The sequence below is a fragment of the Onychostruthus taczanowskii genome, unplaced genomic scaffold, assembly GCF_017590055.1.
Source record: "Onychostruthus taczanowskii isolate IOZ18803 unplaced genomic scaffold, ASM1759005v1 scaffold84, whole genome shotgun sequence".
In the NCBI taxonomy this organism is placed as follows: Eukaryota; Metazoa; Chordata; class Aves; order Passeriformes; family Passeridae; genus Onychostruthus; species Onychostruthus taczanowskii.
The window spans coordinates 1427479-1453787 of NW_024506332.1; the positions used below are offsets into that span (position 1 = coordinate 1427479).

The 26309-nt window shown below is 52.9% G+C and overlaps 2 protein-coding genes across 4 annotated transcripts in view; one reads left to right on the top strand and one right to left on the bottom strand.

Annotated features, from left to right (window-relative positions):
• XPO7 (exportin 7) overlaps window positions 1-4564 on the bottom strand; it is a 33423-nt gene extending 28859 nt beyond the window's left edge. Inside the window, exons 1-4 of one of the 2 annotated variants that reach the window (XM_041424708.1) lie at window positions 4327-4564; window positions 2858-2951; window positions 1448-1614; window positions 219-311 (exon numbers count right to left, since the gene is read on the bottom strand). In XM_041424708.1, coding sequence (XP_041280642.1) covers window positions 219-311; window positions 1448-1614; window positions 2858-2951; window positions 4327-4503 — 531 coding nt within the window. In that variant the 5' untranslated portion in view covers window positions 4504-4564. The remainder of the gene's footprint in view (window positions 1-218; window positions 312-1447; window positions 1615-2857; window positions 2952-4326) is intronic. The other variant, XM_041424709.1, reaches the window with a different exon arrangement.
• Window positions 4565-12668: 8104 nt separating this feature from the next.
• DOK2 (docking protein 2) lies at window positions 12669-17715 on the top strand. Of its 2 annotated transcripts, XM_041424828.1 has the most exons (5): window positions 12669-13262; window positions 14977-15258; window positions 15799-15889; window positions 16521-16702; window positions 16771-17715. In XM_041424828.1, exons 1-5 carry the CDS (start codon window positions 13200-13202, stop codon window positions 17608-17610), a joined length of 1458 nt encoding a protein of 485 aa, XP_041280762.1. In that variant the 5' UTR covers window positions 12669-13199; the 3' UTR covers window positions 17611-17715. The 2 variants fall into 2 exon arrangements, with proteins under 2 accessions (XP_041280762.1, XP_041280763.1); XM_041424829.1 differs by lacking the exons at window positions 15799-15889; window positions 16521-16702.
• The last annotated feature ends 8594 nt before the right edge of the window (window positions 17716-26309 follow it).

Sequence of the window (26309 nt, forward strand, 5' to 3'; positions counted from 1 at the left end):
AAATATGGAAGATGCCAATGAAACACAACAATCCCTCCAGACAGGAACTCTCAGCATCTCACCACAAACAAGGAATGAAAAAACAACAACAAAAAAACCCCAACAAACACAAAAATCCCCCGAAACACCTCCCAGACAGCGAAATTCCCAAAAAACCCCAAAAAAACTCCCAGAAAAGGCAGGACACAACAATATGAATGAGAAAATTGGACACTTACTTCACTGAGGAAGGCTGTAGCACTTACTTGATTAATTTCATTCGTTAGTTGGGACAGGATTGTCACTCCTATGATGCAGTGCTCTACACTGTCCTGGGGAGGCAAAGGCACAGCTTTTTTTTGGAAAAATTCCTTTTTTTTTTTTTTGTTTTTTCCTTGGAAAAATTCTTGACTAGAAAAGCTTAATCCTTATCCAAAAAAAGAAAAAAAAAAAAAAGGGAGATTTTGGGATGTTGATTTGAGTCAATGAATGCAGGAAGCTGAAAGAAATATCAGGAATATCCACAGGGTGGATTTGGGATTTGAGGCTGGAAAAGTTGGGTCCTAAAGGTTGGAGGATCCAGAAACAATTCCCTGCTCCCTAAATTTTTAAGGAGATAAAGATGAAATGATATCCCTGTGGATAGGAAAGGAAAAACAAAGCAAAAAATTCCTTGATTTTCTACCCATCCACGGAGTGGATTTTTCTGCAGGGTGGAAAAGATGGATCCTAAAGGTTGGAGCATCCAGAAACAAATCCCTGCTCCTGAAAACAATTCTGTGCCTGCAGAAACAATTCCCTGCTCCCTGAATTTTTAAGGAGCTCTTCACCCTCAGAAGCCCCTGCTGAAAACCACCAATGTGGGAAAGCCCCAACTCCTTCACAGCACCTGCAAGCTCCTTTTTGGTGGATTTTGGTGAATCCTGGGAATTCTGAGGAGGGAATCTGACCTGCAAGGACCTGGTACAGAGCATCCAGGAATGATTCCCTGCTCCCCAAATTTCTAAGGAGCTCTTCACCCTCAGAAGCCCCTGCTGAAAACACCGCTGTGGAAGAACCCGAACTCCTTCAGGCCAACCTGGAGCAGAGCTGGGAGCACCCAGGAAAAATTCCCTGCTCTCTGAAACAATTCCCTGACTTTTAAGGAGCTCTTCCCCCTCAGAAGCCCCTGCTGAAAACACCGCTGTGGAAGAACCCGAACTCCTTCAGGCCACCTGCAAGCTCCTGGATTTTGGTGAATCCTGGGAATTCTGAGGAGAGAATCTGACCTGCAAGAACCTGGAGCAGAGCTGGGAGCACCCAGGAAAAATTCCCTGCTCTCTAAAACAATTCCCTGAATTTTTAAGGAGCTCTTCACCCTCAGAAGCCCCTGCTGAAAACACCGCTATGGAAGAACCTTCAGGCCACCTGCAAGCTCCTTTTTGGTGGATTTTGGTGAATCCTGGGAATTCTGAGGAGGGAATCTGACCTGCAGGAAGCGGGTGACGTCGTTGATGACGTTCCTGAAGACGTACTCGTCCTTCTGGCAGTCAAACCAGCCCAGCTTGGTGATCCTGGCGTAGAGCTGGATCAGCGCCTGCGTCACGAACGTCGCCAGCTTCGGCCTCGTGGCCAGGTAGTTCAGCACATAATTCCCTGGAAAAGAGGGAGAAGATGGAGCTGGAGGCAAAATCCAGCCCTGTGGGAACGGCCCGAAGGAAAAGGAGCTTTGGGGAGGTTGGTCTGAGTGGGGGAGGTTGGAAGAAATGTCAGGAATAACAGAGAAATGTTGGGGTTTTATTTGGGAGTTTAAGATGATGGGAAAGGGCTGGATTTAGCCCTAGAACACACTTGGAAAATTGTTGGATTTAGCCCTGGAATAAACCTAGGAAAAGGCTGGATTTAGCCCTGGAATGGATCTGGGAGGGGCTGGATTTAGCCCTGGAATAAAACTGGGAAAGGGTTGGATATAGCCCTGGGAAAGGGTTGGACTTAGCTCTGGAATAAAACTGGGAAAGGGTTGGACTTAGCCCTGGAATAAACCTGGGAAAGGGCTGGATTTAGTTCTGGAAAAGGTTTGGACTTAGCTCTGGAATAAACCTGGGAAAGGGTGAAATTCCCACCCTCAAAAACCTCCTTAGAATGCTCCATCAGCTCCAAAACTCTGGGAATTCTGCGGGTTGGAAAAGCCCTCCAAGTGACTGAGTCCAACCCCAAGGATTTTTTGGAACAATCCCAAGGGTTTTTTGAGAAAATCCCAAGGATTTTTGGACCAATCCCACGGGTATTTTGGGCAATCCCAAGGATTTTTTGGACCAATCCTGAGGGTATTTTGGGCAATCTCAAGGATTTCTGGACAATGCCAAGGACTTTTTGGACAATTCCAAGAGTATTTTGGACAATCCCAAGGGTATTTTGGGATAATCCCAAGGATTTTTGGACCAATCCCAAGGGGTATTTTGGTGAATCCCAAGGATTTTTTGGACAATGCCAAGGATTTTTTGGACAATTCCAAGAGTATTTTGGACAATCCCAAGGGTATTTTGGGATAATACCAAGGATTTTTGGACCAATCCCAAGGATTTTTGGACAATCCCAAGGGTATTTTGGACAATGCCAAGGATTTTTTGGACAATCCAAGAGTATTTTGGAGAATCCCAAAGGTATTTTGGGATAATACCAAGGATTTTTGGTCAATCCCAAGGGTATTTTGGTGAATCTCAAGGGTATTTTGGTGAACCCCAAGGATTTTTTGGACAATGCCAAGGATTTTTGGTCAATCCCAAGGGTTTCTGGTCAGTCCCAAGGGTATTTTGGACAATCCCAAGGGTATTTTGGGATAATCCCAAGGGTATTTTGGGATAATCCCAAGGGTTTCTGGCCAACCCAAGCCACTCACGGATGTCGATGCGCTGCTCCAGCGGCAGGGGGTTGTTTGTGCGTGACACCAGTTTGGTAAGGCAGGTGGCCGCCAGCAACTGGGAGTAGGAGGACTGGAAAAAAAAGGGAAAAAATTCCCAAAAAAACAACAAAAGGAATTTTAATTCATGGAGAAGAAACGGGTTTGAAGCAAATTCCAGCCTGGGAATTGAAGGGAGGGAAGCAGCTCCCACCTTGGAAGGACGGGGATGAAATTCAAAAATTCCCACAAATTCCAACTATCCTGGGATAAATCCCCAAGGTTTTACAGGAATTTTGCAGAAACTTTACAAGAATTTTTCGGGAATTCTGCAGGAATTTACGAGAATTTTTCAGGAATTCACAGGAATTTTGCAGTAATTTGCAGGAATTTACAGGAATTTTGCAGTAATTTTACAGGAATTCACAGGAATTCTGCAGGAATTGAGACGAACCCTGCAGGAATTTACAGGAATTTTTCAGGAATTCTGCAGAAATTCCCAGGGATTTCTGGGATGTGGAATTCCATTATTATTTGGGGGAATTTGGGATGTACTCATGCTGCCTCTCTTGAGGAGCAGCTGGCACTTGTCATTTATCAATCCACGGGAATTCCAGGATGGAAAAAGACACGGCAGAATTCCTTTATCCAAGCACGGAATTCCATGATTTTGGGGAATTTGGGGATGTGGAATTCCACAATTCTGGGGAATTTTCGGGATGTGTAATCCCATGATTTTGGGAAATGTCTCAGGAATTTGGGATGCACTCAGGCTGCCTCTCTCGAGGAGCAGCTGGCACTTGGGGCTCTTGGTAAACCCCACCAGGGTATGGAATTCCATGATTTGGGGAATGTTTGGGATGTGGAATTCCTTGATTTTGGGCAATTTGGATGTGGAATTCCATGATTTTGGGGAATTTGGGGATAAGCTCACACTGCCTCTCTCCAGGAGCAGCAGGCACTTGCTCAGGCAGTCGGGGCTGTTGGTGAACCCCACCAAGGCATGGAATTCCATGACTTTGGGGAACTTTTGGGATGTGGAATTCCACAATTTTGGGCAATTTGGGGATGTGGAATCCCATGATTTTGGGGATTTTTTGGGAATCCTGGGCAATGTTGGGAGGTACTCACGCTGCCTCTCTCCAGGAGCAGCTGGCACTTGCTCAGGCAGCGGGGCCCTTGGTGAACTCCACCAGGGCTTGGAATTCCATGACTTGGGGGAATCTGGGGATGTGGAATTCCATGATTTTGGGAGCTGTTTGGGACGTGGAATTCCATGATTTTGGGGATTTTTAGGGAATGTTTTGGGAACATTTAGGATGTACCCACGCGGCCTCTCTCGAGGAGCAGCTGACACTTGCTCAGGCCGTCGGGGCTGTTGGTGAACTCCAGCAGGGCATGGAATTCCGTGATTTTGGGGATTTTTGGGGAATGCATGGGAATATTTGGGACTGCTGGGATGTACTCACGCTGCCTCTCTCCAGGAGCAGCTGGCACTTGCTCAGGCAGTCGGGGCTGTTGGTGAACTCCACCAGGGCCTTCTCGGCCTGCAGGCGCGTGCCCGTGTCCGTGGTCTCATAGAGCTGCTTGCACAGGTTCTCCAGCTGGGCCAGGCTCTGCCCGGGGCAGGAAACACAGCAAACCATGGAAAACCAGGGAAAAACGGGGAAAAATGGGGAAAAAAGGGATTCAGGGACACTGCAGGGACAGCAGGGACTCCTCAGGGCCGGCAGCAGGGAGCTCGAGATTGTGCGCGCACACGCGGGGCTCACCAGGAATTGCCCTTCCCTTTTCCTTTCCTCTTTCCCTTTTCCTTTCCTCTTTCCTTCCCTTTTCCTTTCCTCTTTCCCTTTCCCCTTTCCTTCCCTTTCCCTTTCCTTCCCTTTCCCTCCCTTTCCCTTTTCCTTCCCTTTCCCTTTCCTTCCCTTTCCCTTTTCCTTCCCTTTCCCCTTTCCTTCCCTTCCCTCTTTCCTTCCCCCTTTTCCTCTTCCCTCTCCCTTCCTTCCTCTGAATTTAAAGAATTCCTCTCATTTCCGCCTTTTCCATTTTCCACCCCCTCTCATTTCCACCTTTTCCACCAGGAATTCTGCAGGAAATCCTGCAGGATTTTTGCAAGGATTTTACAGGAATTCTGCAGGGATATACAGGAATTTTTTACAGGAATTTACAGGAATTCTGCAGGAATTGTACAGAAATGTTGCAGGAAATTTGGCACGAATTCACAGAGATTTTGCAGGATTTTTACATGAATTTTACAGGAATTTTGCAGGAATTCCAGGAGAAACCCCAGGACGAGGCTTTCCCTGCAATCAATTCCCTTCCCACTCCCAAGGAAACAATTCCCAGGGATTCCTGCCCACTGGCAAGGACAGAGCTCCCTCTCACATTAACTCCCCCACAGCCTGGAAAACAAGGACACAATTCCCAAAAAACAACCACAGCACAGGAACAACCCTGGAATTGTGTGGGGAAAAAAAAATATCCCAGATTTCTCCAGGAATAAATCCAGCAGGATTTCAACCCCAGGGTTGGAGCCCCTGTCCTGCCAATTCCTGATTTTTTTTTTTTCCCAAAGGATTCCTCAGGAGGGATTTGTGGGATGGGGGAGTTTAAGGAGAGCAGCTCCCAGGGAAAGCTGAAATCCCTCAAAATTTGGGGGTTTTCATCCATCATTTCCATCAAATTCCCATAATTTCAGGAGGTTTTATCCATCATTTCCACAAAATTCCATAATTTTTGGAGTTTTAATCCATAATTTCCATCAAACTTCCACAATTTCAGGAGTTTTCATCCATCATTCCCATAATTTTGGGGGTTTTCATCCATCATTTCCATCAAATTTCAATTTCAGGAGTTTTTATCCATAATTTCAATAATTTCCATAATTTTGGGAGTTTTTATCCTAATTTCCATCAAATTTCCATAATTTTGGGAGTTTTCATCCATAATTTCCACAATTTTTGGAGTTTTTATCCATAATTTCCATTATTTCCATAATTTTGGGAATTTTTGTCCATAATTTCCATAATTTCCAGAGTTTTCATCCATAATTTCCAAAAAATTCCCTAATTTTTGGAGGTTTTATCAATCATTTCCATTATTTCCATAAACGTGAGAGTTTTTATCCATAATTTCCATAATTTTGGGAGTTTTTTCCATAATTTGCACAAAATTTCCATAATTGCAGAAGTTTTCATCCATAATTTCCATCAAATTTCAATAATTTTAGGAGTTTTTATCCATAATTTCCACAGAATTCCCATAATTTAGGAATTTTTATCCATAATTTCTCTAATTTTGGGAGTTTTCACCCATCACCCCAAATTTCCACCTCCAGAACATCCTGGTCCCTTCTCCCTCTCCCAAATTTCCTTCCAGCCAACAAAACCCATGGAAAAAAAAACATTTTTAGTCATTCCAACATTTTCCAAATCCAAGGGAAAAGGGAATTCTCATTTCCCAGACAGGAAATTCCCACAGAATTCCACCCCACTTGAAGGAAACACTTCAGGACAGGAATTAAAAGGAAAAATGGGAAAAATTTGCTTCCAAAGGGGAAAAAAAAGGGATTTATCTCCCCCCTCTGCTCCAAGGAGAAAAAAAAATTGGAAAATCCCAAAATATTCATTCCAAGAAGGTGAAAAAAGCAGCTCCAAGTACAAAATTCCCCAGAATTTTGGATTTTTTTGGGATAAAAACCAAGCAGAATCCATGAAAAACAGGTTTGGGCTTCGCCGTTCCAGGTAGAAATCCATAAAAAAAGGGGTTGGGAATTCTTCACAGTGGAAAAAAAAATCCATGAAAAATTAATTTGGGCTTCATCATTCCAGGCAAAATCCAGGAAAAATCTTTTTGGGCATCAACACTCCAGGAAAATAAAAAAAAATTGGATTTGTGCTTCAGCATTCCAGGTAAAATCCATAATTTTTTTTGGGGTCTCTTCACTCCAGGAAAAATCCCTTTTTTTACAGGAATTTACAGGAATTCTGCAGGAATTGTACAGAAATGTTGCAGGAAATTTGGCACGAATTCACAGAGATTTTGCAGGATTTTTACATGAATTTTACAGGAATTTTGCAGGAATTCCAGGAGAAACCCCAGGACGAGGCTTTCCCTGCAATCAACTCCCTTCCCACTTCCAAGGAAACAATTCCCAGGGATTCCTGCCCACTGGCAAGGACAGAGCTCCCTCTCACATTAACTCCCCCACAGCCTGGAAAACAAGGACACAATTCCCAAAAAACAACCACAGCACAGGAACAACCCTGGAATTGTGTGGGGAAAAAAAAAAATCCCAGATTTCTCCAGGAATAAATCCAGCAGGATTTCAACCCCAGGGTTGGAGCCCCTGTCCTGCCAATTCCTGATTTTTTTTTTTTCCCAAAGGATTCCTCAGGAGGGATTTGTGGGATGGGGGAGTTTAAGGAGAGCAGCTCCCAGGGAAAGCTGAAATCCCTCAAAATTTGGGGGTTTTCATCCATCATTTCCATCAAATTCCCATAATTTCAGGAGGTTTTATTCATCATTTCCACAAAATTCCATAATTTTTGGAGTTTTAATCCATAATTTCCATCAAACTTCCACAATTTCAGGAGTTTTCATCCATCATTCCCATAATTTTGGGGGTTTTCATCCATCATTTCCATCAAATTCCCATAATTTCAGGAGGTTTTATTCATCATTTCCACAAAATTCCATAATTTTTGGAGTTTTAATCCATAATTTCCATCAAACTTCCACAATTTCAGGAGTTTTCATCCATCATTCCCATAATTTTGGGGGTTTTCATCCATCATTTCCATCAAATTTCAATTTCAGGAGTTTTTATCCATAATTTCAATAACTTCCATAATTTTGGGAGTTTTCATCCATAATTTCCACAATTTTTGGAGTTTTTATCCATAATTTCCATTATTTCCATAATTTTGGGAATTTTTGTCCATAATTTCAATAATTTCGGGAGTTTTCATCCGTTTTTATCCATAATTTCCATAATTTTGGGAGTTTTTTCCATAATTTGCACAAAATTTCCATAATTGCAGAAGTTTTCATCCATAATTTCCATCAAATTTCAATAATTTTAGGAGTTTTTATCCATAATTTCCACAGAATTCCCATAATTTAGGAATTTTTATCCATAATTTCTCTAATTTTGGGAGTTTTCACCCATCACCCCAAATTTCCACCTCCAGAACATCCTGGTCCCTTCTCCCTCTCCCAAATTTCCTTCCAGCCAACAAAACCCATGGAAAAAAAACCATTTTTAGTCATTCCAACATTTTCCAAATCCAAGGGAAAAGGGAATTCTCATTTCCCAGACAGGAAATTCCCACAGAATTCCACTTGAAGGAAACACTTCAGGACAGGAATTAAAAGGAAAAATGGGAAAAATTTGCTTCCAAAGGGGAAAAAAAAGGGATTTATCTCCCCCCTCTGCTCCAAGGAGAAAAAAAAATTGGAAAATCCCAAAATATTCATTCCAAGAAGGTGAAAAAAGCAGCTCCAAGTACAAAATTCCCCAGAATTTTGGATTTTTTTGGGATAAAAACCAAGCAGAATCCATGAAAAACAGGTTTGGGCTTCGCCGTTCCAGGTAGAAATCCATAAAAAAAGGGGTTGGGAATTCTTCACAGTGGAAAAAAAAATCCATGAAAAATTAATTTGGGCTTCATCATTCCAGGCAAAATCCAGGAAAAATCTTTTTGGGCATCAACACTCCAGGAAAATAAAAAAAAATTGGATTTGTGCTTCAGCATTCCAGGTAAAATCCATAATTTTTTTTTTGGGGTCTCTTCACTCCAGTAAAAATCCCTCAAATATTGGATTTGGGCTTCATCACTGCAGGAAAATTCCAGAAAAAATTTTGGGGGATTCTTCACACCAGGTAAAATCCATAAAAAATATTTTAGGGCTTCACCAAACCAGGAAAAATTCCTTAAAATTTAATTTGGGCTTCATAATTCCAGGTAAAATCCATAAAAAATCCTTTTGGGCTCCAGAACATCAGGAAAAATCCATAAAAAAATTATTTCAGGCTTCATCCCACTGAAGAAACTAAAAAATCGGATTTGTCTTCATCACTCCAGGTAAAATCCATAAAAAATGTTTTTGGGCTCCAGGTCGTCAGGAAAAATCCATAAAAAATTATTTCAGGCTTCATCCCACTGAAGAAAATCCATGGAAAACATTTTTGGGCTCCACCACAACTCCAGAAGTTCCTCTGGGAATTTTTGGAAATTCAAAGTTCTCAGGAAGCAGCAGTGGGATTTTCCCAACTTCCCAAAGCCTGCTGCAGTGGGGATTTCTACTCAAAAATCCCAATATTCCCAAAGAATATTCCAGAAAAACCCCTCTGGAGCCAGGCTGGGAATGTTCTGCTGGAAAAGGGAAATTCCAGGGAAAAATTCCAGAGCCTGAAGGGGCTCCAGGAGAATTGGAGAGGGATTTCCCCTGGAAAAGTGGGGATGGAAATGGGATTTTGGGCAGGAATTCCTGCCTGGGACAGAATTCCCAGAGATCTGAGGATCCCTGGAAGCTCCCAAATATTCCAGCTTGGGATAACAGAAGGATTTCTGCCCAAAATCCCAATCCAGCCCCTTTTCCCAGCACTCCAAACCCTCCTGGAGCTGCTCTGAGTTCCCAAATCCCTTCTCAGCCTGGAGGGAAAAATTCCAGGGGAAAAATTCCAGAGCCTGAAGGGGCTCCAGGAGAGCTGGAGAGGGATTGGGATGGAGGACAGGGATGGATTTCCCTGGGAAAAGGGAATTAAACGGGATTTTGGGCAGGAATTCCTGCCTGGGACGGAATTCCCAGAGATCTGAGGATCCCTGGAAGCTCCCAAATATTCCAGCTTGGGATAACAGGAGGATTTCTGCCCAAAATCCCAATCCCTTTTCCCAGCACTCCAAGCCCTCCTGGAGCTGCTCTGAGTTCCCAAATCCCTTCTCAGCCTGGAGGGGAAAATTCCAGAGCCTGAAGGGGCTCCAGGAGAGCTGGAGAGGGATTGGGATGCAGGGATTCCATGAAATTCCAGGCATCTCTCCCTGGAAAAGGGAAACTAAATGGGATTTTGGGCAGGAATTCCTGCCTGAGACAGAATTCCCAGAAAACTGCAGATCCTTGGAAATTCCCAAAATATTCCAGCTTGGGATAACAGAAGGATTTCTGCCCAAAATCCCAATCCAGCCCCTTTTCCCAGCACTCCAAACCCTCCTGGAGCTGCTCTGAGTTCCCAAATCCCTTCTCAGCCTGGAACATCTCCCAAAGTTCTGCTGTTGAACTTTAACCCCGCTGAGCTCAGCGTTCCCAACCCCTCCAGCTCCAACTTTTCCGACTTCCACCTCCCACAATCCCAGATTTACCACGGAAAACTCGGATCTGGAGCAGAATTCCGAGCAAAATCCAGATTTTCCCCATGAAAATCCTGGTTAATAATGCAGCAATCCCTCTTTTCCCTTGGGATCAGAATTCCCAGGAACGTTCCCAGCTCTCTGCTGAGTTAATGAACTGCTCGGGATTGATTTATTCCCAAAGTTCCAGGGATAATAAATAACTCCTGGGAATTCTGCTTTATTCCAAAAAAACCTCAGGGAAAATTGTCCAAGCTGCGCCTGGCTTTGGGTTTTGCTGCTTCTGGGGGTTTGGGGTCAATTTTAGGGTGTTTGGGGTCAATTTTAGGGTGTTTGGGGTCAATTTTACAAAGTTTGGGGTCAATTTTAGGATGTTTGGGGTCGATTTCTGGGGGTTTGGGTCCCTGTCAGAGGTTTTGGGGTCAATTTCAGAGGTTTTGAGTCACTCTTAGGGGGTGGTCAATTTTAGGGTGTTTGGGGTCAATCTCAAGGTGTTTGGGGTGAATTTTACAAAGTTTGGGGTCAATTTTAGGATGTTTGGGGTCGATTTCTGGGGGTTTGGGTCCCTGTCAGAGGTTTTGGGGTCAATTTCAGAGGTTTTGAGTCACTCTTAGGGGGTTTAGGGTCCTCTCAGAGGTTTTGGGGTTGATTTCAGAGGGTCTGGGAAACTCTCAGGGGCTTTGGGGTCCCTTCAAGAGATTTTCCAAAGGTTTTGGGTTCCTTCATTGGGAGTTTCAGCCCACTCAGAGGGTTTTGTTCCTTTCCTGAGGGGTTTAGGTCCTTTTCAGAGCTTTGGGCTCTTTCCCAGAGGTCTGATTCCCTTTCCCAGAGGTTTGGGTCCCTTTCCCAGGGGTCTGATTCCCTTTCCCAGAGGTCTGATTCCCTTTCCTGGGGGTCTGGGTCCCTTTCCCGGGGGTTTTGTCCCTCCACGCCACCCTGGAACTTTTCCACCCCGATTTTCCTCCTGGCTTCTACCCCACAAACTCTTCCACTCTGGGATTCCCCTGAAACACCCGGTCCCTTTCCCAGAGGTCTGATTCCCTTTCCCGGGGGTCTGGGTCCCTTTCCCGGGGGTCTGGGTCCCTCCACGCCACCCTGGAACTTTTCCACCCCGATTTTCCTCCTGGCTTCTACCCCACAAACTCTTCCACTCTGGGATTCCCCTGAAACACCCAAGGGAAACCTTTCCCGACCCTGAGTGTCCACACGGCTGGGAAAGGAACCCAAACCCGGCCGGGAAAGGAACCCAAACCCGGCTGGGAAAGGAACCCAAACCCGGCCGGGAAAGGAACCCAAACCCGGAGGGAAAGGAACCCAAACCCGGCCGGGAAAGGAACCCAAACAGGGCTGGGAAAGGAACAGAACCGGGCTGGGAACGGAGCCGAAGCGGGCCGGGAAAGGCACCCAAACCAGAGCGGAAAATGAACGGAACCGGGCTGGGAACGGAGCCGAAGCGGGCCGGGAATGCCGCAGATCCCCCCGGCCCGGATCAGGCAGCGGATCCCCAGAGCCCCGGGTGCCGGCAGCAGGCACGGGGGTGGCAGCGGGGACCCGCCGGTGCTGTCGAGAGGAGGACCGGGACGTGAGCGAGCCCGTGCCGAGCATTTCCCCACCGGGAGCGCCGAGCGGCGGCGAGGAGAGAGCGGAGGGACCCCGCGGGGGGACCCCGGGACACGGCGGGCACGCGATGGGGCCGGGGGGACCCTCGGAGAGGCCCCCGAGCCCCGCAGGGGGACACGGGGGGAGCGCGGCCTGCGCGCCTGGGCCGCGCCGGGCCTGGCCGCCACCGCGCGCGCGCGGCGCTCTGCGTCTGACGTCACGGCGGAGGCGCGGCACGGGGGGAGGAGGGAGGGGCGCGAGCCGGGTTTGTTGACACGGCCTTAAAGGGACCGCGCACCCCGGGAACAGCGGGGACCGCGCGGGGACAGCGGGGACACCGCTGTGAGCACTGGCACCAGCACACCCAGTGCCACTGGTGCCTCCGATGTCTCCAGTGTGAACACTGACGCCAGTATAACCAGTGCCACCGGTGTCACCAGTGTGACCTAACACACCAGTATGACCAGTGCCCCCAGTGCCACCAGTGCCAGCAGTGCCAGCAGTGCCCTGCTGCCACACCCCTGCACCCAGTGCTCCCAGTGCCCCCAGTGTGCTGCCCAGTGCTCAGTGTCCTCCACCTGTGCCCAGTGCACACCAGCACCACAGGGTGGCACAGGGATGTGTCCCCAGTGCCACACCCACCGTGCCACACCCATGTGTCCCCAGTGCCACACCCAGATGTCTGGCAGTGCCACACCGACAGCGCCATGCCCACCTGTCCGCCATGCCCACCCAGATGTCCGGCTGTGCCACACCCCGTGTCCCCGGTGTCACACCCACGTGTCTGTTGTGCCACACCCCGTGTCCCCAGCGCCACCCACGTGTCCCCGTGGGGACCCACAGGAAGTCGCAGTGCGCAGGAAGCGGCAGAGCCCGGCTGAGCGCGGCACGGGCTGAGCCCGCCCCGGTGACACCGCGGGGGGACACAGCCCTGGGACCCCGGGACCCCCGGGACACTGCAGGCACTGCGGGCACTCAGGACACACCGGGCACTCCAGACACTTGGGACATTTGGGGACACTCAGCACACTGCGGACACTGTGGACACTCGGGACTCTCTGGACACTTCGGACACTCAGGAAACTCCAGACACGCCGGACACTGCGGACATACCAGACACTCAGGACACTCGGACACACCGGACACTCAGGACACTCGGGACACTCGGACACACTGGGCACTCGGGACACTCAGGACACTCGGACACACCGGACACTCAGGACACTCCGGAGACTTGGGGACACTCAGCACACTGCTAACACTGCGGACACTTGGGACTCTCTGGACACTCCGGACATTCAGGAAACTCCAGACACACCGGACATTCAGGACACTCAGGACACTCGGGACACTTGGGGACACTCAGCACACTCAGGACACTCGGACAGGCCGCGATGGAGGAGGCGGTGGTGAAGCAGGGCGGGATGTACCTGCAGCTGCAGCAAACCTTCGGGAAGGTCAGCGGGACTGGGGGTCCTGGAGGGGGAGAATCCCATGGGAACGGGGTGAATCCTGTGTGAATGGGGTGAATCCCACAGCAATGGGGTGAATCCCCTGGGAACGGGGTGATCCCACAGCAATGGGGTGAATCCCCTGGGAACGGGGTGATCCCACAGCAATGGGGTGAATCCCATGGGAACGGGCTGAATCCCACAGCAGTGGGGTGAACCCCATGGGAATGGGGTGAATCCCATGGGAACGGGGTGAATCCTGTGTGAATGGGGTGAATCCCACAGCAATGGGGTGAATCCCATGGGAACGGGTGAATCCCACAGCCATGGGGTGAATCCCATGGGAACGGGGTGATCCCACCCCTGTTGATGCTCGGCTGTCCCGTCGCCACCACAGGGGGACAGGAGGTGCTGGGGACATTTTGGACAGACCCCCCAAGAGAGGCTATGCAGAGTAAGGGGGTGACAGATGTGACCCCAAAAACACACTGGGTGACAACTACAGCCCCAAAGAGGGGTGAGGGATGTGAGCCCAAAGCTGCGTTTGGGGACAGTTCCAGCTGGGGGTGACAGAAAGGACCCTCAAAGCCACATTTGGGGACCGTTCTAGCTGGGGGTGCCCAAAGCTGCGTGGCTTCCGCTGCCGATAAAGGCTGAGGTTGGGCAATGGCTGCGAGGGGGAAGGAGCTGAGGGAAGGAGCTGAGGGGCCCCTCCTGCCCTTCTCCCTTCTCTTCCTCCCCACAGATCCCATCCCCAGCGGATCCACAAGGGATCCCAAAAGGATCCAAGGGCAGGGATCCCAAAACCTCATCCCAGGAAAAGAGAGCTGCAGGCCCCGGAGCTGCTGGGAGGGATGTGCTCGTTTTGGGGCTACTTTCCCTGCCCCCACTTCCCCTCTGCCCTGGGGCCTCCCACGCTCCCCGAGCCCGGAACTGCTGCTGCTTTTGGGGCAGAGCCAGAGAGATGAAAATGTGGGGTTTTTAGGGAAAATGGGAGGAAGAAGGAGCTGGAAGTTGTTCACGGCTTGTGGGGGAATGGGGTGGGTGAGGCTGGGGGTGGAAAGGCCTTGCTGCATGTCAGGGGTGATTTAAATCCCAGTTTTTGTCACCCCCACCTTCAGCCAGACCCTGCAGGGCTTTGCACCCCTGTCCTGCTTTAGGTGATCCTAAGCATGATCCCAAGGGGATAAAAACTCCTGGGAAGGTGAAAACTCCCGGGAAGGTAAAAACTCCTGAAGGTAAAAACTCCTGAAGGTAAAACCCTTCTGGAAAGGTAAAAACTCCTAGAAAGATAAAAAGTCCTGGAAAGGTAAAAACCCCTGTGAAGGTAAAACCTCCTGGGAAGGTAAAAAAAACCCTGGGGAGGTAAAATCCTCCTGAGAAGGTAAAAACCCTACTGGAAGGTAAAAACCCCAGGGGAGGTAAAAATTCCTGGACAGGTAAAAACCCCTGGGAAGGTAAAAAATCATGGGAAGGTAAAAACCGCAGGAAAGTTAAAAACCCTGGGAAGGTAAAAACCCCAGGGAAGGTTGAACCCTTTTGAGAAGGTAAAAACCCCAGGAAAGACAAAAACTCCAGGGAAAGCTGAACCCTGTTGGGAAGGTAAAAACCCCATGGAAGGTTGAACTCTGTTGGGAAGGTAGAACCCCAGGGAAGGTTGAACCTCAGAGAAGGTCAAACCCTTTTGGGAAGGCAGACGCCCTGGTTGTCCCCTCGGCAGAAGTGGAAGAAGTTCTGGGCCGTGCTGTACCGGGAGAGCTCCTGCTCCACGGCGCGCCTGGAGCTGCTGGAGGGCCCCGAGCGGCCGCGCAAGGCCGAGGGCAGCCGGCGCCTGGTCCGGCTCAGCGACTGCGTCCACGTGGCCGAGGTGGGTGGCGATGCCACCTGTCCCAAGGACACCGTCCCCTTCCTGCTGGAGACCACGGAGCGGCGCTTCCTGCTGGCCGCCGACGGCTCCGAGGCGGCCGAATGGATCCAGCGGCTGTGCGAGCTGGCATTCCCGGTACGTGCCTGGATAGCGGCTGGGAAAGGTGGGATCCACCAGGGTGGGTGGGATCCACCAGGATGGATGGGATCCACCAGGGTGGGTGGGATCTGCTAAGATGGATGGGATCCACCAGGTTGGATGGGATCCACCGAGATGGGTGGAATCCCCTGGGATGGGTGGGATCCACTGAGATGGATGGGATCCACCAGGGTGGGTGGGATCTGCTAGAATGGATGGGATCCACCAGCATGGGTGGGACCCACTGGGATGGACGGGATCCACTGAGTTGGGTGGGATCCACTGAGTTGGATGGGATCCACCAGGTTGGATGGGATCCACCGAGATGGGTGGAATCCCCTGGGATGGGTGGGATCCACTGAGATGGATGTGATCCACTGGGGTGGATGGGATCCGCCAGGCTGGATGTGATCTGCTGGGATAGATGGGATCCACTGGGATGGATGGGATCTGCTAGAATGGATGGGATGCACAGGGATGGATGGGATCCACTGGGATGGATGGCAGTCCTCACCTGCTGCTCTTCCCCCGGGGCAGAGGAGCCGGGAGGAGCCGGGAGCGGCCAAGGAGGGCACCGAGGGCGAGTTCTCCATGGAGGAAAATTCCCTGTACAGCTCGCGGGGCAAAGGTGGGAGCAGGGCTGGGGCTGTGCGGGGTGGGGAAATCTCCTCCCCAAAAGCCTCTTCCTGTTTGTGGGGCCGGCTCGGCTGCGCTATCAGCAGTGGTCATCCTGTCCTGCTCTCATCAGCCGGACACTGCTGGCCTGGCTGGAGGGGTCATCCACGGCCCTTCTGCAGGGTGGGACATGTGTCCAATGCTGTGTCCACCCCAGTTGGCCTGGAGCAGGCTGTCCTGGCTTGGGGGTCACTCACAGCCCTTCTTCAGGGTGGGACATGTGTCCAGTGTCCACCATGTCCACCCCAGCTAACCTGGAGCAGGCTGTCCTGGCTTGGGGGTCACTCACAACCCCTCTGTGGGTTGGGACATGTGTCCAGTGTCCACCATGTCCACCCAAGCTGGCCTGGAGCAGGCTGTCCTGGCTTGGGGGTCACTCACAGATCCTCTGTGGGGTGGACATGTGTCCAGTGTCCACCATGTCCACCCCAGCTGGCCTGGACCCATCTATCTTGGCTTGGGGGTCACTCTGAGGGGTGGGACACGTGTCCAGCACCAGCTGTGTCCCGGGCTCTGGCCTGGGGGGGTCACTCACAGCCCCTCTGCGGTGTGGGACCTGTGTCCAATGCTGTGTCCATCCCCAGCCGGCCTGGAGCAGGCGTTTGAGGTGACAGTGAGGGTGACACCATCATCACAGCGCTGCCGGCTCCGGGGCCGCTGCATCCTGCGGGCGGGCGAGGAGGCGCTGGAGCTGTGGCACCCTCAGAGCCAGGAGCTGCTGGCCAGCTGGCCCTACCGCTTCCTGCGCCGCTTCGGCCGCGACAAGGTCAGTGCGCAGCGGCGAGGCCGGGCCGGACGCGACTGGGGCCTGGCACTGACCCCTGCCCTCCGCAGGTGACCTTCTCCTTCGAGGCCGGCCGGCGCTGTGCGTCCGGAGAGGGCAACTTCGAGTTCGACACCAGGCAGGGCAACGAGATCTTCCAGGCCATCGAGGCGGCCATCGAGGTCCAGCGGGGCCGCGGCGCCGAGGAGCCGTGCCGGGGGGGCCCCGCGGACGAAGCCCCGCGGCCGCTTGAGCACGCCAGGACGCCCGGCCGGGCACAGGGCCACGAGGAGCCCAAGTGCCCCCCCAAAGGGGAGGGGAAAGGGGCCAAGGGCAGGCCGGTGATGCCCCCCGGGGCTGCGGAGGCCTCGGGGCCGTTCCAGCTGTCACGGGGTGCGGATTGTCCCTACGCCGAGCCCCACGACTCCCTGCGCCGCGGGAACGCGGCCGCGCCGCCCGACAAGGGCCGGAGGCCGGACGGTGCCAGGGTGGAGTCCGAGTACGCCGTCCCCTTTGACACCATCGCCAAGTCCTTCCTGGCGCGCCAGTTCGGTGGCCTGGGCTGTCCCCAGGAGGGGTTCCCCGAGCCGCCGAGTGTCCCCAGGGATGCAGGCGTTGCTCAGCAGCCCCCCGGCCGCCCCACGGCCCCCAAACCCGAGCACATCTACGACGAGCCCGAGGGTCTCTCGGGCCTCTCGCTGTACGACGAGCCCGAGGAGGTGAAGGGGGAGGCCTGGAGGCTGCAGGCGGCCCCCGAGGAGCCCCCCGGGCTCGGGTGTCCCTACAACGCCCAGCGCGACGACTACGCCGTCCCCAAGAGGCCCTTCCTGCTGCAGGGCAAGGAGTGGCTGGGCCACTGCGACTACGACAACGTGGCCCTCAAGGTGGCCAAGAAGAGGAACCTGCAGTGAGCGGCAGCGGGGGAGAGGAGGAGGGGACGCCCCAAATCCCCCAGCAGGACTTTACCCCACCACAGCTGAGACCCCCAGAGCTCAGCGCACCCGGGGCTGGGGAGGGGGCACAGCTGGGGGGTGGCAGGGGACAGCTGACGCCCCAAATCCCCCAGCAGGACTTTACCCCACCACAGCTGAGACCCCCAGAGCTCAGCGCACCCGGAGCTGGGGAGGGGGCAAGCTAGGGGGTGGCAGGGGACAGCTGGGGGGTGGCAGGGGACAGCTGAGGGTGGCAGGGGACAGCCGGGAGGTGGCAGGGGACAGCTGGAAGCGCTGGATGCGCCCACTGGAGGGCAGTGCGAGCCCACCGGAGCGGCGGTGCCCGGGCAGCGGGATCCCCGCGGCCGCAGCCCCGGGACCCCAAAGCCCGCTCGAGCAGCGGCTCCGCCCCACTCATCCCCCGGGATGCACTTGCAGGGCGGCTGGAGCGGGAATGGCCTGGGGCGCTCAGCTGGGTGTGCTTCTTCAGGGATGGACATCCCAAATCCCTCTGGATGGACATCCCAAATCCCACAGGATGGACATCCCAAATCCCTCTGGATAGACATCCTGAATCCCCCAGGATGGACATCCCAAATCCCACAGGATGGACATCCCGAATCCCACAGGATGGACATCCTGAATCCCTCAGGACGGACATCCCAAATCCCCAGAGATGGACATCCCGAATCCCCCAGGATGGACATCCCAAATCCCCCAGGGATGCAGATCCCACCCCATGGGATGGACAATGCACATTCACAGGGATGCAGATCCCCCCACCCCTGAGCCCTCCCGTTCCCACACAGAGCCCCCAGTGCTCCCAGTATGTTCCAGTGCCACAGCAGCGCCGGATCCTTCCCTGCCCAAAGGTCCCTCCCCGCCTTGCTCAGCAAACCCCCGAATTCCGGCTGTTTCATCCTCACTTTTGTTTTTAATTCTCTTTATAAACGCCCTTTCCAGCCCCTCTGAATTCCAGATGGAGAACTGGGCTTTATTTTCATGGAGATTTTCACAGCTGGCTCCAATCCTCCCATTACAAACCAGTACACAGCCATAGGTCATCTTCCTTGTTTCCCTTTCCCTTTCCCTTTCCCTCCTCATCTTCCTCCTCCTCCCTCTTCCCAACCCCCTCCAGCCTTTCCTGGGGGACATCCAGCCCCTCAAGCAGACCCACCCCAATTCCCATGGGATTTCCCTGGACCCCTCAGTGCTCAGGACCCCCTTGGACCCCCCAGCCCCATCCCCACCCCGGAGCAACCTCGGGATCCCAATTCCTCAGCATGCCATCAGCTTTTCCATGGGAAGCTCGGCCATTCCATGAATTATTTATAACCTCTCCCAATCAAAGGTGACACTCAGGTGCTGCAGTTCATTTCCTGGATCCCGCGAATCCAACGGGAGGGTTTTAATGAGGCAAATTAAGTGGTTTTGATAAGAGATGCTGATTAAAGCTCCGGCGCCATCGCTGCACCCTGGGTGGGGCTGGGGGCAATGGGATGCACAGGTGGGATCCTGCTCCAGGTGGGATCCTGCTCCAGGTGGAATCTAAAACTGCTCCAAAATAAAGGGAAAAGTCTCCAGCAGGGTTTTCCACAGGGGGGTAATTTTGTCATGATTTAATAGCTGTGGAGCTCAATGGGATGCACAGGTGGGATCCTGCTCCAGGTGGGATCCTGCTCCAGGTGGGATCACACAGGGAAAAACACCTAAAACTGCTCCAAAATAAAGGGAAAAGTCTCCAGCAGGGTTTTCCACAGGGGATTAAGGAAAATCATGGAGCGAGGCAGAGCTGGAAGGGTTTAGGATGCACTGAGAAGGGGGAGATGCTTCCCATCATTTTCCAGCCCCATTCCTATGGAAAAATGGGATCATCCCCATGATGCCTGGCTGGTTCCCAACTCCAGAGCCAGGGAAATCCAGAATTCCTGAGCTGGAAAAATGGGATCATCCCAGTCCATGCCCGGGCTCCAGAGCAGGGAAATCCAGAATTCCTGAGCTGGAAAAATGGGATCATCCCTGTCCATGCCAGGCTGGTTCCCATCCCCAGAGCCGGGGAAATCCAGGAGAATTCCCTAGCTGGGAACTCCTGGCAGCTCAGGGCCATTCATCGGGAATCGATTGCTCGAGCACATGTTATTATTAATTAATTAACGCTCATTAGCGGGTTATTCATTATTAATTGGTGTTAACACAACCCTCCCTCCTTCCGCTCCTTCCCTGTTCCTTCCAGTTTTCCTTCCTTAACCGAAGGAATGGAAACTCTGCCCAGACTTCGCTTCCCAATCCTGTGGGAAGCCAGGGAATGAGGAATCACTGGGAATGGAGCTGTAAAAACATGGAAACACTTCCCAAACTTCCCAGTCCTGTAGGATTTGCAGTGGGCAGCTAGGGATTGTTTGGAATGGCACCAATCAAGTTTTTGCAGGGACTGGGGGAAATTTTGGGAATTCTGGTGCTGGAATCTCATCCCCTGCCTGTCCCACCCACCTGGGTGGGGTTTAGAGTGGAAAAGGGCACCTGGCCTGGAGAATTCCAACTGGAAAAACCCTTGGAAAGGCTCAGAAAGGGGCTGGGCTGGGGAAAAAAATCAATGGAAAAGGGGGAGGGAAGAGCTTAAAGCCCAAAGCTCCAGACAAATGGAGAGATTTAATCTGATTTGGGAGTTATTGTCCTGATGGAATTACGCTGATTATGAATCATTTAGGAGCAGAGATAATCAAAACACGGATTTGTTCCGAACTCCAAGGGGCTCCCGAGCCTCTTCCCGGGGGTGGAGAGAGGCAGAACTGCATCCCAGGATGGAGAAGGGCAAGGAGCAGCATCCCAAGGGAAAACTGGGGAGATTTGGAGGGGAAAAGTGGGGGAAAAGGGGCCTGGAGATCTCTGGGATGGGAAAATTTGGGCTGGGAGCAGAGCAGGGATGAAAATGGGATGGTCCCAAGGAAAAGCTGGGCTGGTGGGAGCAGAGCAAGGAAAGTGGGATAAGGACATGTCTGGGATGGAGAGGATGGGGAATGGACCAGGAATGTAGCCCTGGGGAGAAAACTGGGAGAATCTCAAAGGAAAGATGGGCTGGGAAGGCTGGAGGGGCAGAGAGAGGAATGAGAGAGTGGGAATCTCTGGGATGGGGAGGAAGGGGAAAAAGGATTGGGAACAGAGCAGGGATGCAGCCCTGTGGGAAAAACTGGGATAATCCCAAGGAAAAGATGGTCTGGAGGGGCAGAATGAGGAATGAGGGGTGTGGGAACCTCTGGGATGGAGAGGGAGGGGAATTAAGGATGGGGAAGTTGGCACAGAGCAGGGTGCAGCCCTGTGGAGAAAAACAGGATGATCCCAGGGGAAACTGCTCTGGAAAGGGCTGGGATGGCCTGGGCATGGAAAGAGAGAGTGGGGGATCTCCAGGATGGAGAGGAAGGGAAATTTCGATTGGGAACAGACCAGGGGTGGAGAAAAACAGGATGACCCCAAGGGAAAGCTGGGCTGGCAAGGCTTGGATGGTCTGGGCATGGAAAGAGAAAGGGGGGATATCCAGGATGGTCAGGATGGGAAAGTTGGATTGGGAACAGGTCAGGAATGGAGAAAACAAGGATGATCCCAAGGGAAAGTGCTCTGGAAAAAGCTCGGATGGTCTGGGCATGGAAACAGGGGTGTGGGGATCTCCAGGATGGAGAGGAAGGGAAATTTGGATTGGGAACAGACCAGGGGTGGAGAAAACCAGGATGATCCCAGAGGAAACTGCTCTGGAAAAAGCTTGGATGGTCAGGGCATGGAAAGAGGGGAGCAGGGATCTCCAGGATAGGGAAAACAGGGAACAAACCTGCTGAAAAGAGGGATGGGGACGCTCCCCATGGCCTGGAGATGCCGCTCCCATTTTTCCCGTGGCTCCACACAGCTCCACACAGCTCGTTTTCCCATTAGTGTCTCCTCGGATTAGGGATGCGCTCGCTCTCCCGCTCCGGCCGAATCCCAGGCGCCAGCAGGAGCTGGAAACTGCATTAGGGCCGTGCCAAGGAGCCCCTGATGCCATTAGGGGCGAGCATTAGAGGTGCTAAGTGACAAGGAGCTCATCAGGCCGGGATTGATGGAAATCCCGTTCCCGGAGCCGGCAGGAGCAGGGCCCTTCATTCAGGAGAAATTGCTTAATTGGGAAGGTCTGGATTGTCTCCGCCTGTCTCGTTCCTGGAGCTCTGGAGCAGCTCGGGGTGTGGGATGAGTGGGAGGGAGGAGAAGGTGGAGGTGGCAAAGTGCAGGGAAAACTCCCAAATCCATCCATCCTGCTTTTCCTTGCCCTCTTGGCAGCTTGAGGATTCCCAGGCTGGTCATTCCTGGGAATTCCAGCGTTCCAGACCCGGGAAAAACCGGGTCGGTGGCTGCCCCGAGGGAGCTGGGCTCTTCCCTGCCCCGGGCTGCAGCAGAATTAATTGGCAATCGCCGGGAGTCCACAAAGCCGGGCTTTGTTGGGAAGGAAGCCGTAAAGCCGCGTGTCCGCAGCCGTAATTCCTTCATCCCACATTGATCCCGCGGCCTCTGCTGCCCACGGAGCGGCCGGGGGGACGGGCTGGGCATCGATCCCGGGCACCTCGGCCAGGCCCGAGCACCCTGACCCCTGCCCGGGCTGGGAGGGAATTCCCAGGATCATTCCAGCCTGGAGCAACCTCAACCCTGCCCCTTCCAGCAGTGAATTCCCAGGGTCATTCCAGCCTGGAGCAACCTCAACCCTGCCCTTTCCAGCAGTGAATTCCCAGGTTGCTTCCAGCCTGGAGCAGCCTCTGCCCCTGCTCTTTCCAGGAGTGAATTCCCAGGATCATTCCAGCCTGGAGCAACCTCAACCCTGCCCTTTCCAGCAGTGAATTCCCAGATTCCTTCCAGCCTGGAGCAGCCTCAACCCCTGCTCCTTCCAGCAGTGAATTCCCAGGTTCCTTCCAGCCTGGAGCAACATCAAGCCCTGCTCCTTCCAGGAGTGAATTCCCAGGATCATTCCAGCCTGGAGCAACCTCAGCCCTGCTCTTTCCAGCAGTGAATTCCCAAGATCATTTCAGCCTGGAGCATCCCTGATCCCTGCTTTTTTCTGGGATCAATTCCCAGTCTGATCCCAGCCTGGAGCAACCTCAACCCTGCTCCTTCCAGCAGTGAATTCCCAGGGTCATTCCAGCCTGGAGCAACCTCAACCCTGCTCCTTCCAGCAGTGAATTCCCAGGGTCATTCCAGCCTGGAGCAACCTCAACCCTGCCCTTTCCAGCAGTGAATTCCCAGGTTGCTTCCAGCCTGGAGCAGCCTCTGCCCCTGCTCTTTCCAGGAGTGAATTCCCAGGATCATTCCAGCCTGGAGCAACCTCAACCCTGCTCTTTCCAGCAGTGAATTCCCAGGTTCCTTCCAGCCTGGAGCAACATCAAGCCCTGCTCCTTCCAGGAGTGAATTCCCAAGATCATTTCAGCCTGGAGCATCCCTGATGCCTGCTTGTTCTGGGATCAATTCCCAGGCTGATCCCACCCTGGAGAATCCCTGATCCCTGCTTGCTCTGGGAGCGATTCCCAGATTAATCCCAGCCTGGAGAATCTCTGATCCCAGCTCATTCTGGGAGCAAATTCCCAGTCTGATCCCAGCCTGGAGAATCCCTCACCCTGCTCATGCTGGGACTGAATTCCCCGACTCATCCCAGCCCTGTCTTCCCTCTCCTTCCCGCCCATACAAATACCTGGGAATATTTATAATTCTGGCTTTTTTTTTGCAGCTGCTGCTGCAAGGGGAACATCCCGAATTCCACAGCACCGAATTCCCTGCTGGGGGATGCAGGGATGGAGGGGGAGTTTGGGGAGGATCTGTGTGAGATTGAGGGGTACAGGGGGCCATGGATGAGATCCTGGTGTGAGATCCCATGGGATGGGAGAGGAGAAGGGAAAGCCTGGATCAAAGGAGCAGCGGGATTTGCTGCTGGGGACACAAAGAGCTCATTCCAAGGGTGTGGAAAAGCTTCTGGAAAGGCAATTTCCAGCTGGTTCTGGTCCAGGGAATCGCTGTTTTTATGGGATTTTGCTGCCAGGTCTGTGTTTTGTTTGGATTTCTGCAGCCTTGCTGGGCTGGGGGTTCATGGGAGCAGGGGAAGGGTCCTCACCTCACCCCCAAATCCCTCCAAATTCCAGCAGGGAATATTTGATGGAGGCTACAACTGTGTGAGGATAGCCCTGTCTGGAGCCTGGCAAAACACTGGAGTTCCTTGGATCATGCATCCAACTCCCCATTAATTAATTAATTATGGGAACCCCATTAAGAGAATCATCCAGACCCTACTGATGAGGAGAAGATGGATCATTATCCCGAATTCCTGGCCCTGCTCCCCCATCTCGGGGCAGGACGTGTTTAAAAGCCTGGCTGGAATCCTGGGATTTTTCCAAGCCTTCATCTCTCCCAAGTCTCCATGGAAGTGGATGTTTCATGTGTTCCTTTGCCTCAATCTGCAGTGTTTGGACCAAAATAATGCTCCGTGCGCTTCCCAGAGCCGCTCCGCGGGCGGATTTTGTCAGGAAATATAAATATCCCAACACCCACCTGGCCAGGCTGAGGCTGCAGAGAGAGAATTCACAATTCCACCCTCGGCACCGCCGGGAATTCTGCAGCCTGGAGGGGCCCTGGATTCCCAGAGAAGTGTCCAGGGACAGGCTGGAGCCCTGGGACAGTGGAGGTGTCCCTGACCATGGCAGGGGTGGCACTGGATTTCAGGTCCTTCCATCCCAAATAATTCCAGGGTTTTGTTTTCCCATCCCTCTGTGGGTGCTGCAGGAGCAGTCCTGGATGCTGGAGACCTGTTGGGAAGGAGGGTCTGGAGGGAGGGGACACAGGGAATGGCTTCCACTGCCAGAGGGCACAGGGAGATGGGATTTTGGGAAGGAATTCCTGGCTGGGAGGGTGGGCAGGGGCTGGGATGGAATTCCCAGAGGAGCTGTGGCTGCCCCTGGATCCCTGGAGGTGTCCAAGGCCAGGTTGGGATAATCTGGGAGGTGTCAGAGTTGGATCTGGCTGATCTTCTCAATCCAAACCATTCCATTATCTTCCCATCCCTCTGTGGGTGCTGCAGGAGCAGTCCTGGATGCTGGGAACCTGTTGGGAAGGAGGGTCTGGAGTGCCAGGACACAGGGAATGGCTTCCACTGCCAGAGGGCACAGGGAGATGGGATTTTGGGAAGGAATTCCTGGCTGGGAGGGTGGGCAGGGGCTGGGATGGAATTCCCAGAGGAGCTGTGGCTGCCCCTGGATCCCTGGAGGTGTCCAAGGCCAGGTTGGGATAATCTGGGAGGTGTCAGAGTTGGATCTGGCTGATCTTCTCAATCCAAACCATTCCATTATCTTCCCATCCCTCTGTGGGTGCTGCAGGAACAGCCCTGGATGCCAGGAGTCTGCTGGGAAGGAGGGTCTGGAGGGACAGGACATGGAATGCCTTCCCACTGCCAGAGAACAGGGTTAGATGGGATTTTGGGAAGGAATTCCTGGCTGGGATGGAATTCCCAGAGAAGCTGTGGCTGCCCCTGGATCCCTGGAAGTGTCCACAGCCAGGCTGGGATAATCTGGGATAGTGGGAGGTGTCAGAGTTGGATCTGGCTGATCCCGAAGTCCCTCCCATCCCAAACCATTCCAGGGTTTTGTTTTCCCATCCCTAATGCAGGAGCAGCCCTGGACACCAGGATTTGCTGGAAACAGGGAATACCTTCCCATTGCCAGAGGGTTAGATGGGATTTTGGGAAGGAATTCCTGCCTGGGAGGGTGGCCAGAGAATTCCCAGAGAATTCCTAGAGAATCTGTGGCTGCTCCATCCCTGGAAGTGCCCAAGGCCATGTCGGGATAGTCTGGGATCATGGAATGTGTCCCTGCCCAAGGAATGAGATGGGATTTAACATTTCCTCCCACCCAGAGCATTCCAAGGCTGCTCCCCTTCCCATCCAGGCGCGCTCCAGGACGGATCCGCTCCCTCCGTGCCCCGAGGGCATCGCTGTGCCCGGGCGTGCCCGTCCCGCTGGCACACGGAGCCGGAGCCGCCTTTCCCGGGACCTCGTTAGAGCCGGGAAGCGGCGGAATTTCCCCTTCTCCCGGCGGAGGGGGAGCCAATTACCGGCAGCTGGTGAGAGCTGAAAATTATTATTAATTTCCAGGCGAGCATATGCTGCGTGTTAACAGCGCCCGTGCCGTGGCAGAAGGGCCCAGCCCGGCCAGATGGCTCAGCCTGCCTCGGGAATGGCTCCTGCCATCCAAACCAATTCCCAGCCTGATCCCAGCCCAGAGCAGCCTGATCCCTGCTTGTTCTGGGAGCAATTCCCAGGCTGATCCCAGCCCCGAGCAGCCTGATCCCTGCTTGTTCTGGGAGCAATTCCCAGGCTGATCCCAGCCCCGAGCAGCCTGATCCCTGCTTGTTCTGGGAGCAATTCCCAGGCTGATCCCAGCCCCGAGCAGCCTGATCCCTGCTTGTTCTGGGAGCAATTCCCAGGCTGATCCCAGCCCCGAGCAGCCTGATCCCTGCTTGTTCTGGGAGCAATTCCCAGGCTGATCCCAGCCCCGAGCAGCCTGATCCCTGCTTGTTCTGGGAGCAATTCCCAGGCTGATCCCAGCCCCGAGCAGCCTGATCCCTGCTTGTTCTGGGAGCAATTCCCAGGCTGATCCCAGCCCCGAGCAGCCTGATCCCTGCTTGTT